This window comes from Anneissia japonica, unplaced genomic scaffold (assembly GCF_011630105.1).
Source record: "Anneissia japonica isolate Jap-2015-1 unplaced genomic scaffold, ASM1163010v1 scaffold750_len1593409_cov174, whole genome shotgun sequence".
NCBI classification, from domain to species: Eukaryota; Metazoa; Echinodermata; class Crinoidea; order Comatulida; family Comatulidae; genus Anneissia; species Anneissia japonica.
In genome coordinates, this window is record NW_022756705.1 from 805870 (window position 1) to 825991 (window position 20122).

General features: G+C 30.6%; 1 protein-coding gene across 14 annotated transcripts in view; it reads right to left on the reverse strand.

The window, feature by feature from the left end:
* Window positions 1–20122, reverse strand: part of LOC117124323 (dysferlin-like) — an 88943-nt gene that overhangs the window by 63689 nt on the left and 5132 nt on the right. For 12 of the 14 annotated variants that reach the window (XM_033270520.1, XM_033270516.1, XM_033270517.1 and 9 more), the window contains exons 3-6: window positions 18429–18520; window positions 6517–6622; window positions 5544–5631; window positions 440–566 (exon numbers count right to left, since the gene is read on the reverse strand). In XM_033270520.1, coding sequence (XP_033126411.1) covers window positions 440–566; window positions 5544–5631; window positions 6517–6622; window positions 18429–18520 — 413 coding nt within the window. Of the gene's footprint in view, window positions 1–439; window positions 567–2549; window positions 2683–5543; window positions 5632–6516; window positions 6623–18428; window positions 18521–20122 lie in introns of those variants that run through there. The other 2 variants (XM_033270518.1, XM_033270526.1) reach the window with 2 other exon arrangements.

Below are 20122 nucleotides of genomic sequence, written 5' to 3' on the forward strand. Positions count from 1 at the left end.
TGGAACGCACTACCACTTCACATTAAAAAATCAACATCAATTGCTTTATTTAAAAAATCACTCAAAACGCACTTATTCCAACAATAACATGAAGCGCCACTGATAATTACTTTGGTTTTTTAAATGGTGCTATATAAGTTCTTACCTTATTATTATTATTATTATTATTATTATTATTATTATTATGTTAAGGTTGTCATTAAATCCTCATGCCCATCCTTAATTATATGTAGCATATATAATTAGAACGTAAGTAAATTTTGAATATTGAATGTTGTAAATAAACTGATTTTTTTTTTTAAGCTTTATCAAAGTTGACAAAAAATTGTTGTATGCCCATATATAGTCATGGTGTACATATATACGGACATAATGTCATGTCACGGGTTATTTTAAATCAAATTTGTTGTCTGGACAGGGCTAAATGAATTTTAACTACCTTGGTACTCCACCGCCACCTCCCCCACCATCTCCTCCGCCACCTTCTCCGGCTTCTAAATCCATATCGGGGTCGCCTTCTTCCCCACCTTCTTCACCTGGTGCTGAGCCTAGATCGCTCTGAGACGCTGGACAAATAAATTTACACAGAGTTAATCATTTGTGGATAGAATAAATGTAGCTTTTGTCAATATTATATTGTCCTATTCCTGTAGTTGTGAATGCGAATAAAAATAATTGTATTTCATTAATCTTTTATATTGGTCTAACTTGTGTATAATCTTTTAACTTCTTAAGAATTTAACAGAAATTTCAGTAGTGAGTTACATCTAAATATATACTGCAAAATAATTAAATAATAAATTTTACAGAAATTTAAGAAGCAAATGTACTTAAGGCATAGATTTTTTTTGTTTATTCTCCCATACTATTGACAAATTAGTGACTACATTAAATAGCATACTGTCTTATGATACAACAAACAAACTCAGAAATGCCATTATTATTGGACTTAGTTTGTTAATTATCTTACTAGTCTGATAACAAAGAAAATATCCTAATATGTTTTCTCAGTGGTATGATGTTCTAATAATAATAATAAGATTTATTAAGCGCACTTCTACTGATGTACTACTACTAAATAAATGAAACCACATTTCATATGGGATTGATGAAGTAGATATCAGGCCCACATTATTACATTTTATTTCTTGTGTAAACCGTCATACACATGACACATAAAAGTTCATTGGAAGTTTGATTACCATCATAATGCCTACAGATTCTCATTTTGTACATAAAATTTTGTATATCCATTTAATAGATTGTCAATTTGATATGCATAAACCATAATGGGCTTAGCATTATACTTGAGGGACAAGGAGAGGTAATTTAATCATTCAATCTGTTCAGATTTTCTTTAACAAAATAATGTTGTATCCCCATTACGTCATGACACCTACACATGGTCATGATGTGATGTCATCATTACCATATTTAGACATATCATATGTTTTTGGCATTTGATAGTCTGGATAGGGCATTAGGCTGGGTATATTTTCAGATTTTTATCTGTCAGTTTCAACAAGATAATGTTTGATCAGATTTTGTCTCATGAGATATAGCTTTAATCTCTATCCACACTATTAAACTGCTGTATGCCCAATTATGGTAATGATGTGCCTATATATGGTCATGATATGATGTCATCATGACCATATTTAGGCATGTCACATGTCTTTCATATAAAATGTTGTAGTCTGGACACGACTTTAGTATTACAGGAGTTGGAAGAAGCCACTTCTGGGAGATTTGGTTTAATAAGTTTTTTTTTCAGATATCTAATTGAATATTGGTGCTTGTGGTGACCCTAACTCAATATTGGTGCTTGTGGTGACACCCAGGACCGGCTGATGTTCAGAAAACAATTGATAATACAGTCTAAATAAACATGCAAAACATCATGAATTGGCAGAGAAGGTTTAGAGATTTACTGTATCCTTGCTCCTGCAAGTACAAAGCTGTACCAATTAACGGGAGATTAAAGTAGCAGCAGATTTTGGACACTTGGTATTAGCTTTTAAAAGACCTAAAAAGATACAGTACCATAATTGACTGATAAGTTGTTTGTTGCCATGGAATAATAATAATCATTCTATTGATATCGTCTGGTGAGTATGTCACTCAGAAAATGTGATAGCATATGCTAGACTTGTGGCCAAGTTTTAATCGAGGCTTCTTGGTGTATAAGGAAGGCACCTAACCACCAAGCTGTTAATAAAAAATCTAAAGACATAAATTTTACTCTTGAATAACCAGTACTCTATACTATACGTGTTATCTATCTAATATATTTTCTTTAAAAAATATGATGGTTTTCAACTATGAGCTACAATAACATCTAAATCTGCCTGTGTACACTACATTACATTTAAATTCCAATACTTTTAAAATGTTTATGTAAGTTTGAAAATAAAATAAATTTATGTATAATGATTATTAGTTAGGTAGATGTTTAGTCACTAATAACTTAAATACATATTTAAAACACCGACATATACTTCATATACACCAAAATCTTTTCTAGCTACAGTAACTGTACAGCTACCTACCTTGCTATCCAAGAACTTAAGTGTATAATCCTAAATAATTTTATTTTTATAAAATTCAAAGGCCCACCCTACTATTGAACACATCCGAGCAGATACCAGACTGTATATTAAACATTAAAAATGGCTAACTGCTTATTTGGCAGATAATTTGACATTCAAAATTGCAGGGTACGTAAAACCCACAAATTTGCATATCAAAGCAGAGAGAAGTCAAGTAATTAAAAACCGTGAGTATTACTGGTTGCTTTATCATTATATCATAGGATATAAAATTCAAACAATAACAGTGAATAAGTGAAATCACAAGATGACCAATATTTCAATATTAATCATTAGTATATCACATGGTTTGCATAGAGGCTTTTTATATTTAAAAATAATATTATTTAGAAAGTTCTAGAATTGATTCTAAGAATAAATGTGGTTTCAGAAATTGTTTTAAATAAATGTTTTGAGATAATTATTCTTATATTGTTACATTGAATAGATTTATCTACTACAAAAAAAAAATTATAGAATAAATGAAATTATATGAAATAAATTGGTTTTTCATCAAAAATAATAGAATAAAATCAATACCAAATTCTTATACTGCATTACAAAATATATTATAGAAAGAGATATGCTATACCCTACCATGTATACATATAGACACACATACAAAGTTTAAATCCAGGATTGAAAAGTGTTCAAAAAACAACCCAAAACATATCAAGAAAACATTCCCAGATGGCAACAAGGATAAGTATATATAATAATATACAACCAAAAAAACCCAAAAATGAAAGCAGTATACACACCCAAATATAAATTTTAAAAATCATTCCATTTATAGGTGGAAATATTAAATGCAAGTATACAAAAAGTATTTAAAAGATAAACACATTCAAAGAAAAATGTAAGGATAAATAAATAAATTTTAAAAATCATTCCATTTATAGGTGGAAATATTAAATGCAAGTATACAAAAATTATTTAAAAGATAAACACATTCAAAGAAAAATGTAAAAAACAATAAATTTGTTTAAAATCATGCAAGAGTTTGCTATTTACTGTACACAATAGGTTGTGACAAAGTAGAGTCGAGATGGGGACGCATGTATCATAATTCATAGCTATTGTAGGCTTTTTTTTTTCCAATTTAAACTTTTCAATTAGATACCTGATATGCAAGTTCTAATTAAGGCTGATTATATATAATGAGTATCTAAGCAGTAAGTATTTTAGTCCACTTTCCTCACAATGGGGTAGCATGCTTATTTGACTTTTTTTTTACAATTAAGTTAAGTACAAAATTATTTTCCACTTCAAATACATGTTATCTTAAGTGCCTTTGGCTGCTTAATGTGTAGCAAACACACACGTTGTTATCATTAAACAGGATTATGCTAGACAAAACTGAAAATAATTTGGAGTTAACTGCGCATAATTGTACCAAAATGGATTTATGGTAAATTGGACAAAAGATCAGTTATTCAGTAATCCATTCAGAAAATATATTATTACTAATTCTATTAAATGTTAATAATTGATATAACCATGACAATAAAAATTTAGCACCCTCATAGTAGTACCCTTTAATAGTTTTGCTTCCAGAATTAATTATTTTTTGTGTTACTTTAACATCAAAAATACTTACCCCACCTCTCTTACAATGTCAATGCCACAAAGAAGATTTATTTCTGTTTTTAGTTATAACATCATATTACTTAACGTTTTATCAATTTTAATTGGTGATTGGTAATTCTTTTGTGTAAAACCAATGGTTATAAAAGTTAAGTTTGCGTATATTGACATCCAAAGTCATCAAATGCTCGTGGCAGAGCATATATTTTTTTCCGACAGTAAGTCACAGAAAACCATTAATGACATTGTTTAAGCTGATAAGCCATGTAAGCTATTAGGTACATTACGTAATCAAATAGCATTAAATAAAGGAGAAAATGAAATAGTGCCAAACCTGCTTCCCAACAATGACTTCCCAACAATGAAATAAAGACTCAAAATAGACCTTTGTGTATTTTGTTGTGCTTATTAAAACAATAGCACTATTATAATTAAATCACTGTTAATGATTCATTGCAGTTTTTCATAGAAATAACTTTTCCAATTATAAGCATCAACTTATCACACCAATGATAATCGTCAATATTATCAGAACTCTTTTATTCCCAACATTCTCATCTTCATTATCATTATAATAATCATCCTCATCCTAATTTGGCCTAAAAAAACACATTGTTTATTTGCGCTTTAACACTGAAAATTGTATAGGAGTTGCGGGCGCAAAAAAGTTATTTTTTAGCTTTTTTTTTTCTCCTGTCACCAAAATTAACATATATTGCAATGAATTTAGGATTAGAATGGCAATACTTTACATCAGACACCAAATTTAGACATCTTTCATGTGCAAAATGGAGAAAAATAAAGATTACTCTTTAAAATTTATGAACAAAAAATTGAAAAAAAATTTTTTTTTTTAAATGCCGCCCCTTTCCTGCTGTGAGATAGGGGCGGGCGCTGGAGGGCAAAACAAACTTTTTTTTAGGCCTTATTCTCTCATCATCCTCATTAATTTATCATCCCCATCTTCATCATCATTCTCATCCTCATCATTAACTTAATCATCCTTATCATTATAATCATCAAAGTTATCATCCAACTATTAATTTATCTCATCACATTTATCCTCTTTATTACCTTCTTCATCATCCTCATCACTCACCCTCATCATTATCATAATTACTTCATCATCATCCCCACCATCATCCTTATATACTGTATAATCATCACCCTCCTCCTCATCATCAAACTAATTATCTTCTATACCTACACCTCTATCAACTCCCCACCACTCCTCATAGCGACCACATAGAAATGTTATTTCCACACTATTTTGCAAACTGAATACATTATCCTTATAATCAATTTCTTGGAGCAATGCAAAAGTGCATATTTTGAGTCATTTTTTGATGAAAATAAGTGCACAAGAACCTGCAGTGATGGGTGCTTCTGCACCGCCCCCACCTGGCTTTTCCGCTCCCTTCGGTGGCACATATTTGATCTGCAGCTTGATCTTAGCCTAAAAGAACAAAAAAACTAAAGATTATCATCCAATTTATGAAGCTTTTTTACGACTAATAACAACACCAATAATTATAATATAAACAACAACAAAAATAACCACAATGACAAAAACAACCACAATATCAATCACTCTGGAAAACAACGGGAGATAATGATGGACTATAGTTCATGTAACTAGGTCACACTACATATAAATTATTATCTTCATAACTATGGCTTATAATATTCAGTTATGACCAACATAATTTACATAAAAGTCAAACAACATATGAAGAGAATGATACCCGGTTATCATTGTCAACAAATATTTTCTTAGTAAGACAATTCAATTTGCATTAATTAGTTACTTATTTAGGACCCAACTTGGGTATTTTTTTCAATGATTTGGAATACTTAACTAAGCACAAATACAAAATTTATATCTCATACTCTAGGCCCAGATTTTTATTACGAATATCAGAGATACTCCCACATACAAGCACCATTCATTTGGCAATAATTTACATGTTTGACTAACCACACGCGCATACAAAAATCATAATGCAAATACGATATGTATGTACCATTTGAAAACCTCAATAGTATTCTATTCATTATGCTATGCATTGAGATATTCAATATTGTGGAAGAGGGATAGTGACTTGCATAGCAAGCAAAATAATTCCCCCATTAAAAAGGCCTTTTGATTCTGTTTAATACGGTAGCTCAGCATTCCAGCATACTTTAAATTAATATATCAACGTGATTAATGATGTTTGACTAAGCACAGTATATCTCTATTAAAAATTTGTATTTATTACTTATTGGTTACAATAAATATTCTTTTCTCTATAATAAATATACATACACATTTATATAATTGTCACTCATTATTGCATACCTGTGTAGGTCGTCCATTACCATCGAGTAACACTGGGTTAACATCAAGTGAGTGGGACTTGGATTTGATACATTGTCCAAGGCCAACGGTCACATTCCCAAGCAGTCTGGAAAATTCAAATATATGCAATTGGTAATATTTAATTTATTATTTTGTTGGTATTTATATAGCACCTTTTCTATAGGTTACAAAGCGCTGTTTTCCATGGTCATTGCTTAAGTACTGACGCCATATTGGCGCAGTAGCAGGTAAGACCCCCACCAGGTACCCATTTATACTCCTGGGTAGGAAGATATACGCAGATATATTGCCTTACTCAAGGACACAATCGAATTGCACAGTGAGGGATTGAACCCCGACCTCAAGGTAGGGAAACCAAACCATTCTTACTGCACCACACCGCTTACTAACCTGTAATAAACAAAGGTAATTATAATCAAGTTATTTATAAATAAATATTACAAACTACTATATTATTGCCGTACAGTAGTTCCTCGGGATAAGCACTCCATTTGAACACAAGGGCGAAATAAATGTGGTATGCTAATTATGACAAGAATTGTGGTGATGCCAAGGCAATAAAGAGGAGATAGTAGACAATATTTCTGGCAACATAATAAAAAAATATATCATTGGGGATGGATGGTACAGGTTGAATTAAAGGCATCTAGGGGTCATACTGATCAGTACAGGAACTCCTACCTTGCTATTCATCCATAAGTATAGTACTAGTTTTTATTTGTAAAGTATTATATAATATTTAATATTTTCAATATTCATTATTATAACATTTGTTTAATTTCGATAATGAATTCTAACTACATTTTGTAGATGACATATAGAGGGCAGTATTTAGGCCTACTGGTAAAGAAAACTTGCACACTAAACTAATCATAAGATTCATTCACAATTTTAAATTTCACTAATTATTAAGTTCTTTATTCATGAAAGGTCGCTAATCATAAAAAATTGTGAACATAAAAAAAGAAGCGTCCACAACCATTACGATAAAAATTAGACCGTTGTTGTCCATACCTCCATATTATTTTTAGCTTACAATTTTGACTTATAAAATGGCTGCATCTAATGAAAATTAGAGCGGGAGATAGAAACTAAACTTCTGTTCCGTTGCAGTACCAGACGCTACTTGGGTATGGGATTCAACACGAGTCACAAGCGTCAGCTCAGTGGTCTAGTGGTTATGACACCAGGCTATTTATCCGGAGGTCGTGGGTTCAAGTCCCACCCAAATCACTTGCTATTTTTTTTCACAAGTATTTTTGGAACGTACTGAGTATTTGGTATGATAACATGTCAGGTAGGGCAAAATATCACTCAAATGACATTTTCCTGATGCAAACACACATCGAAGTACACTTCCGTTGCTATATCAACTTTCCTCTTTCACTTTCAGCAACATTACAACAAATTGGCATTTTATTCATGTCTATTCCCATGCCCCTAAGGAGAAATAATATATGAACCATTGCTATACACTTCAATGTCAATTTACAACAGCTCATCCTGTAAATTGTAAGCCAAAGTGCTAAGATATACATAGTAGGTGTTTTATAAAATTGCACTTCAAGTCCAGTAGCAGTGTAATACGTTTATAATATACTAATCATTTATAATATATTAATTTATTTTCATATGCACATGTTTAGTTTTATGCTTACAATGATTAAGGTGAATGAAAAGATCATAACATAAAATAGCAACAAAAATAGGAGTGAATTAGCGAGTCAATTGTAAACCAAATTCAGAACACAAATTACCAACACAATATTCTATTAAACTAAGCATTTTTATACAAATTAAGTATTGCACTGTTTGGTAATGCAGTGAGCATCTGGAGATGGAATACAAATGACTCCATCCAGCTGTTGATATCATTAATCAGGTCAAAAATCAATACAATTAAACTATTATATTGGTTATTTTACTTCATTCATAGAAATAATGTATATGCAATGTTTGTGTCATATTTTTTAACTTCATTTTTTCCATGAAGATACGTCCCCTTTGCATTTTTTCTGGGAAAAAAAGAGTTGCGAAGTATTTGTTTACAGACAAAGATTCAAAAACATGCTCGATCCTACGATCACCGACTATAAAAAAGAACTGAAATAATATTAACAACTTGCACCCCACATAATTACCTCCTTAAACAGGGCTTGTGAGCTGAGGTGAGTGACTGCACTCCTACCATCATTACATACCTAATCAGAAATTTGAAAATAGGGCACCACATGGGCCTAGGCTGGGAGGAAGGGGGAATAGTAGCAAATTAGTTCCATATGTAAGTTAGAATACTAAAAATGGCCATTAAACTTTCAATGGAATTGGGATTTAGTTTCGAATTCTCAATTTACGCAAACTCCCACACACACCCCCCCATCCCCAACCTGCCTTTTCAATTTTTTACACCTTCTCCGCCCCTCAGGATGAAACTAGCCTGCACACCCCCCCTACATCATTGGTTTAAAAATCACACCTTCATTAATTGATACAATGGGTGTTTATAGCTCACCTATTATTTTCAAATCACAAGCAAGTATACGAGGATCATTCCTGATGATGACATAATTAATGTCGAAATATTGAATCCCAACACGATGGCGTGTATTTCAATACTTGGAGTACTGTACGTATTATACTTTCTTATCTGAGATTAATCAGTGGACCTTTCAGTTTTTAAGCAAGTATACCTATTTATAATTTTAATTTATTTATTTATAATTTAATTTATATATTTTTTTTTAATTGTATTTATTTATTTTATCTTATTTGTACATTCACCTGAAGAAGACCACTGCGTGATCGAAAGCTTGTGATTAAATAAATGTGTTAGTCTGTAAAATGCTGTTTGTTGTTCATTTACTATTTATAATTATAATAGTTCAATTAAGATTTATTTTAAATGACATTAAAATGAATTGTGAAACCATTAAAAAAAATAGCAAATTTAGTATAATTTATAAACTTTGGTTTTCTAGATTTCAGTAAGGTAAAAAGCATCTTGAAAGTGTAAATGTCACCAAAATCAATTAGTATATTTCGAGGTTATTAGCTTTCAAAAGAAATTAGAACAACCACCACCTTTTAAATAATATCACTATACTCTTATATTTTCGACAGCAAATTTAGGGACTCCTATAGCAAAACATATTTAAAAATCAATTATTTGATCTGTGATTTACTTTTGTGTTTCTTTGAATTGAGCCACCATACCCAGCAATAGATTTGAATATCAACAAAATCTTCATTATGTAGGTTAATATCATTGCAGAAAGATAAAGGCTAAAGTCTCCGGACCTATGACCATAACAAATTAAATCTGTATAGAATATACAGTATAATGAAAAATAGGAGTCTTTAATATTAACATAACAAAACATTATAAGCCTTTCCCAATATGGTGCATTTTGTAAGAATGACTAAACCTTTGGTTCAGTTCCTATTGTTCAAGGCTGCTACAATTTGTAATGGTAAAGAGGGACTACATTGTTATGAAATTTTAAACATTAGAATGAATGAATACACAGATATATGAAGGACTAAATAAAAAAAACAGCCTGGCTGTAGTAAAATTACATGATCAAGGACATAATAATAAATCTGCCAATTTCCCTAGTCTTCCAATGCATGAGACGTATTTAATAAAGTAGCTATCGTATATACTGCCCTCAATGTTATAATTATCATGGATACATATCTCATCTCACAAATCCAAATTTACTGATAATGTGTAGACATCTACAGTAGATAGCCTTACTTATGACAGGAAAATAACTGTTGCCTCAGTAATATGCCTACTTATTAGTCTAAGTAAAACATCTATATTCTGAATATATACAAAATTGTTGGGTATAAACTATATTTTCTTAAAAAATAAGTATGTACAGTAGGTTAGGTTTGAGAAAATGTCACGGTGATGCGTGATTTAAGTATTAATCTTAATGTGCGAGAATCATACATAATGTGCAATAATAATGCATAATGCACAAGACTTGGCTGCAGGTATACTGGTAAAGAATGTTAGAGAAAAATCAACCCAACAGGACAGGACAGGCTGCAGTAAAAACTTACCATCAAGGAAGTATAAAAAATATTTTTAAAATACATGGATTCATTTATTCATTCATTCTTCATAAATGGCTTTGTGAATGAATGAGATATATGAATGAATGAATGGACGGATGAATGCTAGGTTTAGGTGATTGAATAAGATTGAACACTGTAAATGGCCTTTAGATTTCAGAGATTTTGTTGGAAGAAGACAGGAGCTTAGGCCTATCTTACTAAGCTTGTGAATTACCTGCAAATTTAAATAATGTAGATAATAAAGTTTTATAATCACTTACTAAAATCAATAGGAGATTTGTTATAATATTTAGTAGAAAATGTTCTTTCTTGAGTCACTTCATTTTCTTTAGAATTTTTTACCAAAGCAAAATTTTTTTTTTTTTAATTTGGATTTTTTAAGACACTGAATGCGTGTTCAAAGAAATCATCGGGAATGGATAACATATAGATATTTGATGAGTATTAACCACTGGTAAATAAAGGTGTTTTGCACTTTCATGGTACTATATCCTTAAAAATTTAGCTTATGTTGTAAACACTTATTTGAAGTCTTACATGAGTTAATGGCAGGCAAATGAGTAGAGATAGTAAGAGCAAAAGATAAAAGAAAACCTGAAAAGTGCCTCTTTAAATTTTATGGGGCTCTATCTCATAAAATACACAAATAATAATTCATTCACTAGTACAACCAAATTTGTCAACATACATACATCAGAATCAACAAGTAAAAAAGTACGAACTGAATAAAATAGTTCAGTAAAGTAGAAAAAAGCATTTGTCATGAACTTGAGACAAAATGAATATGTAAATCTGTTTGCAGGAAGTAAAATCAAGGCCTCATGGGACAATAACACCCACACAACAAAAATACCACAAATTCAAGTACATGATAAAATCCCGAATCCATTCAAACAAGGTGTGGTTATCTACTTATTTGCTTTATATACACCAATGTTGACATAGACGTAGTAATAATTTATAACACACTGTGTACAAGAATCAATATATGTTCACAGCACCCATCTGGTCACAGAAGGAGGTATCCATCCTACCAGTGAATCCTTCTACCACACTACTTAAGCAAGATCATACACACTAGCTACGTAGTGACTCGATAAGAAAGAAAGGATCAATATTAATTAATCCTCTAAATCTACGCTGACATTTATGAATATATTAAATTTGTATTCATATTATTTATAATATAATAATACAAGATACCATATTAACTTTATTTTCTGCAATGTTCAATGATATATTTATCCATAAATATTGCTCTAAATACATGCATTATAATTTCAAATTTTATCTTACACATTCTTTGGATCAAGGTAGGATTGTCTATTATTACAGTAAGGAGAAAATTACCCTATTATTCAGTGATATACTGTAAATTTTTTTAAACTTTCAGAAGGCTGTGGGTTCATTATCTCAGAGAAAAGTTATTCTAGATTCAACTTCTACCTATATATCAACATTTTGAAAAATCTCAAAAATGTTAGGTACAAGCAGGTACAAGCAAACACTGTAGTCAATGAAATTTTATACAATAAATTTTAACATCCAGGGATCTTTTAAATCATTTTCTATTTTTTATAAATGAAAATATTTAATTGTTTAGATTTTTAAGATGATCCCTAACCAGGATGTGAGACCTGTCCTTTGATCCTCGATCACTTCTTAAATATGGTAGTATTCACTCTACAAAGGTAGAAATACAGGTAATTCTGCTGTATACATAACATAGTAGTTAATTTAATACACTGCTAATATACTAAGATTTTTAGAAACAAGCGTAAAACATAGCCACCAAAATGACATGTCCCCCACTAATGTCTAATATTAAGTAAAGCCAAAAGGAAGTACAACTTAAAACACAAGAATATTTTCCCCTTACTCTAGATCAGAACGTGACATGCAGTCATGAATGAGCAATTTTCAGATACAGTATTTATTTGTGAAACTCTGGTTTATACTTACGCATAGCAACACCCACACAAGTACTGGAAGGTGGGCACTTATCAATAGCGCACTAATTCGCACTGAACTTAAGCTCCCACACAACTTTAGCAAGGTGGGCGCTAAATCGCACTTGAACCATATATGGTAGTCCAGGAACAAGTATTGGCCACTGCTTGTTCTTTTGGGAGTTGTGGTTTCTCAATTTTTAAAACTGAAACTATCATATGTTTTGTTTAAGTTAAAAAACATTTTCCTTGCAATGTCTTTATCAGATCCTTTTGTAACTTATTCATGTTTTACTTTAAGCAGATTTAGAAAATAAATTACCATTTACAGAACTGAGGAATGGCAGTATTAACTATACACCATTTTCGCCAAATTTGAAATGAAAATTTCCAATAACTTGGCAACCACCACCGGGGAACTTCCAGTTACCATCATGGAATAATTTTACGATAAAACTAAATTACTAACGAGCATGAATATTTTTTTAAAAAACGAAAAAAGAACGAAATGTTTACATATAATAAAAACAAGTCTAATGCCCGTATTCTTAAAACAAACTTTAGTCGAACTAGAACTTTATTTAGTCCTAGTGGCAACTTCAACTTCAATTTGTATTGACAATGTAGTCGAAGTTTCAACTGTGACTAAATCAAGTCCTAGTTTTAGTTCAACTGAAGACGACCGGCAAGCCACAACTATCAAACTAACCAATGAAAAGGGCTAACTTTAATATGTGCCCGGCCTATGGTAAGGAGAAGTATTTGTTGGAATAAATGTTAGTGTTTCTTAAGTCACAATTTTAAGTATCTGGAATATTCATTACCATTACACATTATTACATTTTATTTTCAAAACAAACATGAAGACATCTTCTTCATATACTTTATTATATTTATATAACTACATTTAACATTTTTTTTTGGATGCACATTTTTAAAGTTAAAGAAAGTGTAGTTTCCAAATAAATTACTACCACTTTCTACTATTCCTTTATTCTGTAGGTACTTTTAATATTCATGATGATGTCATATAATATCTATACAATAGAACCTTGATTTTACGTACAGTACGGGACCGGAGGGCGTACGTAAATCAGGGGATTCATAAAATAGAGGTTGGATTAAATTTGTGGTGACCTTTGACCCTATATGTACATAACACTTAATAAACGTAGGCCTGTTATGAACGTAAGAACGATGTTACCTAGGTTAGACCTAGCCTATCTAGGCTTACGAATAAAACCATGTGTTTAGTGTTTTTTTATTCATCATTTTATGATGTCATAATAAAGTGTTCAAATAAAACCATGTGTCTAGTGTATTAATTATTCAATTTATATCTTTTATTTAACTAAGAACATGAAAATATTGTAAGATTACCTATACGACAAAGGTATAACTTGGGAATTCCCCTTCATGGCAATTCTCTAAACTGTTGTGTTGTCTGGGCCGCTGAGACAAACTAAAACATGCGCACTGCAATGGGCGAGCCAACCAATTAGCGTTTGTGTACATGAAACATCAACCACGTGCACTGCACTGGGCGAGCCAACCAACTAGCGTTCGTGTACTAAATTATGCCTACTCAGCATAGTGTGGAAAAATCGACCAGGCAAGTTTTCCACACGAAGCTAAGGAGGGAAGCAATTATTTTGAGCACCATCGTTCAGTTCACGATGTTTTAATTATTACAGCCCGGTATTAGGCTCAATCAACGATGCTGTTTAATGAAAATAAGTTGCATATGCTTTGTTTATTGTTTTAGTATTGAAATAATAAGTAGACAGAAGTAACAAATCTCTTTTTAATTATGGTGGTTCTGAAAAGGGCTGTTTGTTTTGAATATTTTCATGGTTTTTAATGATGTCATAGTCGAAACGAGGCGTACGTAAAACCGAGGGTTCGTATAACTGGGGTACGTAAAAACAAGGTTCTACTGTATATGGAAACGATTATGTCATGTCATCCATATAAACAAATCAAATATTATCATAAAACTTGACAGTGTACAACACATACCCTTATTTCTATCACTTTGTTACAAAAGTAAAGTTTATGACCCCACAACTCTAGGCCTACCACTGTAACTACTGTACTCCCCATAGTGCATGGTATAATACCATGTACTCATTGTTTATTACTAAATGCATGTATATTAATTATAGACAATTGGAAGCCACTAGTTGCATACTTCAATGATAAGTACAAACCTGAACTGAATACTGTAATCTACTGGTAGGTATAAGATCAGTACTTTGACCTTTAAAATAAACATAATAATAATAATAACAATAATAATAATAATAATAATAATAATAATAATCTCAATTTGTAAATATTCAATAATAAATAATTCTCTTATTTTTAAAATAATTGTTCATTTTAATATTGAATAAGTAATACCTTTATTTGACAATGATTGAATTTTGTTCTTTTTTGGTGAAAATGCTTTTGATTTATTTGTTTATTTACTGTTTATTTATTTATTCATTTATTGTTCATTGTAAATTCAGTCATGTCAGCCTAGTACTACTGACTGTATATGTTTTTATACCCGAATAACATTTTTTAAAATTAAATTAAAATAAACAGTTTTTATATGAACTGTCTTTAGACTTAATTTTTTTGAAAGAATATAATTAATTTACTTGTACAGTGGCGAAGACGTGTATTAAATTTAAATAAAATATTATATGTAGTTTGTAGCTGCAAACAATAGGGGTCTGAATTTGATCTAGAGATCCACAATTGGTGACATTTCAGTCAAAGTATTGGAAGAGTAAAAAAAATCAATCCATATCGTCCAAATTGAATTAAGTAAATCATTACTATTACTACTTTGATGGATACAGTAATTAATTACGGTATTCTTTGCGCACCACCGTTAGTATTACCACTCCCAAAATAGGTTTAAGGGTAGTTTAAGAAAATATACAACCAGCATTTTTTTAAAAACAATCATTGTTAATAATTTCTTATGCACCACTGGACGATTTCTCCTTTCAAATTCATTCTAGAGATATTGAAAGGATTGTGATTACTGTACTATATGATTTCTTATAATTATTTTATGAAATCAAATACTGTTATACCACATAAATAAAAACACTACCTGTAGGTAGTATGTAAGCTTGAATGTGTTTAATTAAGTGTAAACTATCTTATTGACACCCTTTTGTTAATGAATGCATAGTGGAGAACAGGCAGAATTAAGATTGGCTGATACAATAAAATCTCAGATTTTACTGGTTGGTAGCATACTTTAACAAAGCATGGATCATTCTCCCACGTATGTCAAAACAGTGATGTAAAAGAATACCATTTATGCTATAACAACAATAAACAAAAAAGCCATTGTTGATTCTATAGTCTTTTTTAAAGAATATTTATATTTATATATTTATAAAAGTTTACAGTAAGATATCTAGAAGTTTTAAAATGGGGTGCTGATAGTGGTGCGAAGGTTAAGTGGTGTTGGGGGGGGGCCTCGATGATCAGTTGAGGGGTGCTAATTATGCCATTGAGTTTACATGGATAATATCTGAATTAAATGAACACCATAATACCATAACATTTAAAAATCAAATATCATTACAGTGGGTAAAAATACAAGAAAGATTCAAAAATAAGAATTATTTTTCTTATTATTTACATAAAATATTACAAAAAATAACTGCTACACTACAATGAAAAATGATGATCATTGCATTCATTTACATTTTTGAAAGATCTGAAAACAATATGACTTATCAAAGAATAACACAGCCAAATGAATTTTAAAACTGTTATTAATTAATAAAAGGTGCTATTTATAAATAACAAAATTCATATTATAAAAAATATTATTACCAATTTATTTATGTTTTGCCTTATTTAAATGTCTATCTCTCTTAGTAATTACTAAAACTAGATCTTGATTTCCTTTAATAAATATATACCAAACAAATAGCCTTCCTTTTGTATCAAAATTTTCATCATTTAAATAACATTGCCTCTTTAATGATTCAAAATTGATATGATATTATGTATCGGATAAATACGTGAAAGTGAAGCAGTTGTTTAAATATGTTTTGTATTAAGTTAAGCATTGAATGATGGACAATAACTAATAATTAGTAGAATCGTTTTTGGAATTAATATCTTGATTGGTAAACAGTGGCATCATCAAGCAGATATATATAAAATAATTCATGATTTATTTCATTTCTTTATATCTTATATAAATTAAAAATTATTAAAAAAAGGAATGATGGTATATAGTCTTAATAATAATAATAATTACATGGTAAAAATAATAACAGCAAGATTATAGTTTTAAAATGTTGATTGAAACAACACAATATCTGTAACAGAATTCTATTAATTTGAGCAAACATATTTCCTGTTTCATTATTCATGATTTATCTCTCTATTGAGCTGTCGTTGATATGGATTTCGCATACAATTAATAAGTGGAAATTATTTCAGATGCTAAATTCCAATGGAACATTTACAATCACAGAAATTTGGCAAAAAAGTATACAAGGTACAACATAGTTATTTTATTCAGTCAATGGTCCACTCGGAATTTAGGTCCTGGATGCTTATAAGTAAATGGAATAGAGTACATAGAAACATAACTAAAATCAAAGCCAGGTTCCGGAGGGAAAAGAAAATGTTTGTTATGTTATACAACTCATTTTTCTAAGACACAAAAAGAGTGTCTGACAAAGACCTCTGAAACGATTAATGAGATACAGACTTTGGAAATATTTAAAAAATGAGGAAAAAAGGAGGCATAACCACCTTGAGATGGGATTATAGTTATACCAGACAAAGTACAGTATTTATAAGTAGCTTCATTTTACTAAAAATGTGCAAAAAATTATCAAATTCTTTGTGTATTCTGTAAACTGACAAAATATAATTATCAATAAAAATTATTTTGACCTTAAATATATAATTGATAATATCAAAAGTTACTGAATAATTTAACCTTCAAATTACAAAAATGTTGTGTAATTTATCTCGCAATGTCAGTGCTAATTTATAGATGAGTAAGCATCAAAATATAATTAATATTCAATAAATTTCTAAAGCTTGTCATAAAATCCTTCATTAATAGTTCCACATTCCACAGCAACTGAACTTGCTACCATGATATATTTGAGAGTGCTATTTGTTCATTATTTAAAATTTTGAAATAAAAAATGATTGATATAATTTTATATACTTATAGATATTTTCTAATTATTATATGGTAGAATTCAGACTTCAGCAGAATTTTGATAGTACCAGTAGAGTTGTGCTATTTTAAAATTATTGTAAACATTTTTTTGCATTAACACGGATATTCTATTAATAAGGTTGCATGCACTTTCTGTCTGTTTACCTTAAATGGAACTTTTTCAAAGTGTCAATCAAACTTAACTGGCCAATCAGAGCAGGGCTAAGAATATGTGCGTGTTTTTTACACAGTCGTTTAGCTGGACCTTAGCAACAATATCCAAGTAGCGGAAAGGTCTATTATTTTATTTATTTACCCTTATTTTTATATGTATTCCTTAATATTGTATGTCATTTAAATAAAGTGATAATTGATGAACTTTTTCAGGATTTGAACCCAAGACTCTTAGTTGGAATGACTTTGTGACAGGTCTTAGTATACCGTAAGTGCAATGGACCAATCCAGAGTGTCAAACTACTGACCATCGTCAGAACCGGGCCCGGAATATGTGTCTCACAAACGTGTTGTTCCATGTTTGCGTATGATTTTAGACTGTTGTTCTGTTTGACCTTAGTAACAACATCCAAGGAGCAGGGCTTATCAGAAAACTTCACTTAAATCTTTCCATGCTTATGTTTGAGTCTTCTTACCTGTTTCTTCCAACTCGCTCCCAATCCTTCACTGCCACTGCTATAGAGTCTGCTCCAGTAAGAGGCTTTCCACTCAAGTCCCATGTAAGATTCTAGGTTAAAAAAAAAAAAAAATTGGTAATCATTACAGTACAATTATATTTAATACAATTACAGCATTTTTGACCACTTATGAAATTTCAAATTCAAAACAGAGGTAATACAACTATTTTTCAAATACCAGTATACCAGTCATCAGGGATGTAGTTTTATGGTCAATGGAGGTATGCGGGGTCAACCAACCTTTAAGTTTTCTATCCTGTCTAAAGTTAATATCTTGGCTCTTCATCCAACTTTATTAATAACCCTCTTTTCCATTCTTAAAATCCAAGCTTATTATTTATAATTTACCAATGATATTACCCACCCACCCTTAGAATGCCTACTGCATTCTAAGGGTTTATACAGCTGCCAACCCTGAATTATTAAATCAACAGAAAACCCCTAAGCATCATGGTCCAATGAGACATGCAAAGAAGACAGAAAGTAATGTTTACTGAACATGATTTTGATGTGTATTGTATGGGGCGCCATTTGTATGGGACGATATAGACTCCATAACACATTCCAAATGCTTTTACAAGTAGTTATGGTATTCCAATTTTTTCTAAAATTTAGTATAATAAATTTATAGGCATTCACAAAGACAAAAATATAAATAGACAGAAAAGAGTAGTCGTTAACAACCCATGCAATCCAAAATACAAAACAAATCACTGTCTAGTGGTTCTCCAAGGTAGAAAACAATACACTACAAAATATATATGTTATATTATATAAAATTAAAAATCCTTATAATTACACGTATTAAATATCTTTATTATATAAAAATGCAACATATATTTTCATAATGAAATTTAAAAAATTTTTAGATAGATTTTTAGAATTGAAGTAATACATTTCTATTTATTATTATTACTGTGCAGGGAGACCTTTAATTTTAGATAAAAAGCATATCAAAGGCAATACCAGCACAATTGGTTTTAGCAACAGCTGTTTCAAGTCATAATGGTAGCGTTATTTGCAATTCAAATCGGATTTCAATTGTCTGATGTTCTACAGTAAACATATACTGTATGTAACTGACAGACACTGGCAGAAGTTTGTGTGATTGGGAAGAATAGAATCAAAACTGAAAAATTAACTATCACTTCAGTTGCCTTTAGGGAGGTCCTGGTGATGACAATGATAATTATAATGATGACAACGAATATTCAGATCCATTCAATGATCGAGTTGATGAGGATTAAGATGATGATGATGATAAAGAGGTTGATAAACAAATTGTGACATTTAAAGAGAAACATTTCAAATACTGATGACCATAATTTTATAAATGGACCCAATAACAATTATGAAGTCATAAGAGTCATAAAACTGACCATAACCCTTTGATAGGAGATAAAAATTGAAGAATGGGTGAATTTACATTAAATAGGAGATCAACTGCATTCAACTCTTTCACAGAAACAATATTCTCAGTAATTAACTACACCGTGGACTGGAGTGCGACATCTGATGATAAAAATTATCTGACAAAAAGACACCACTGAGGAAGATTGAATAGATACTCATTGCCAACAAGGGTTTAGCCCTCCGAAGTGGTGCTGTTAGGGCTGATACTTGTTTTCGACGATACTTGTTGCGATTAATAC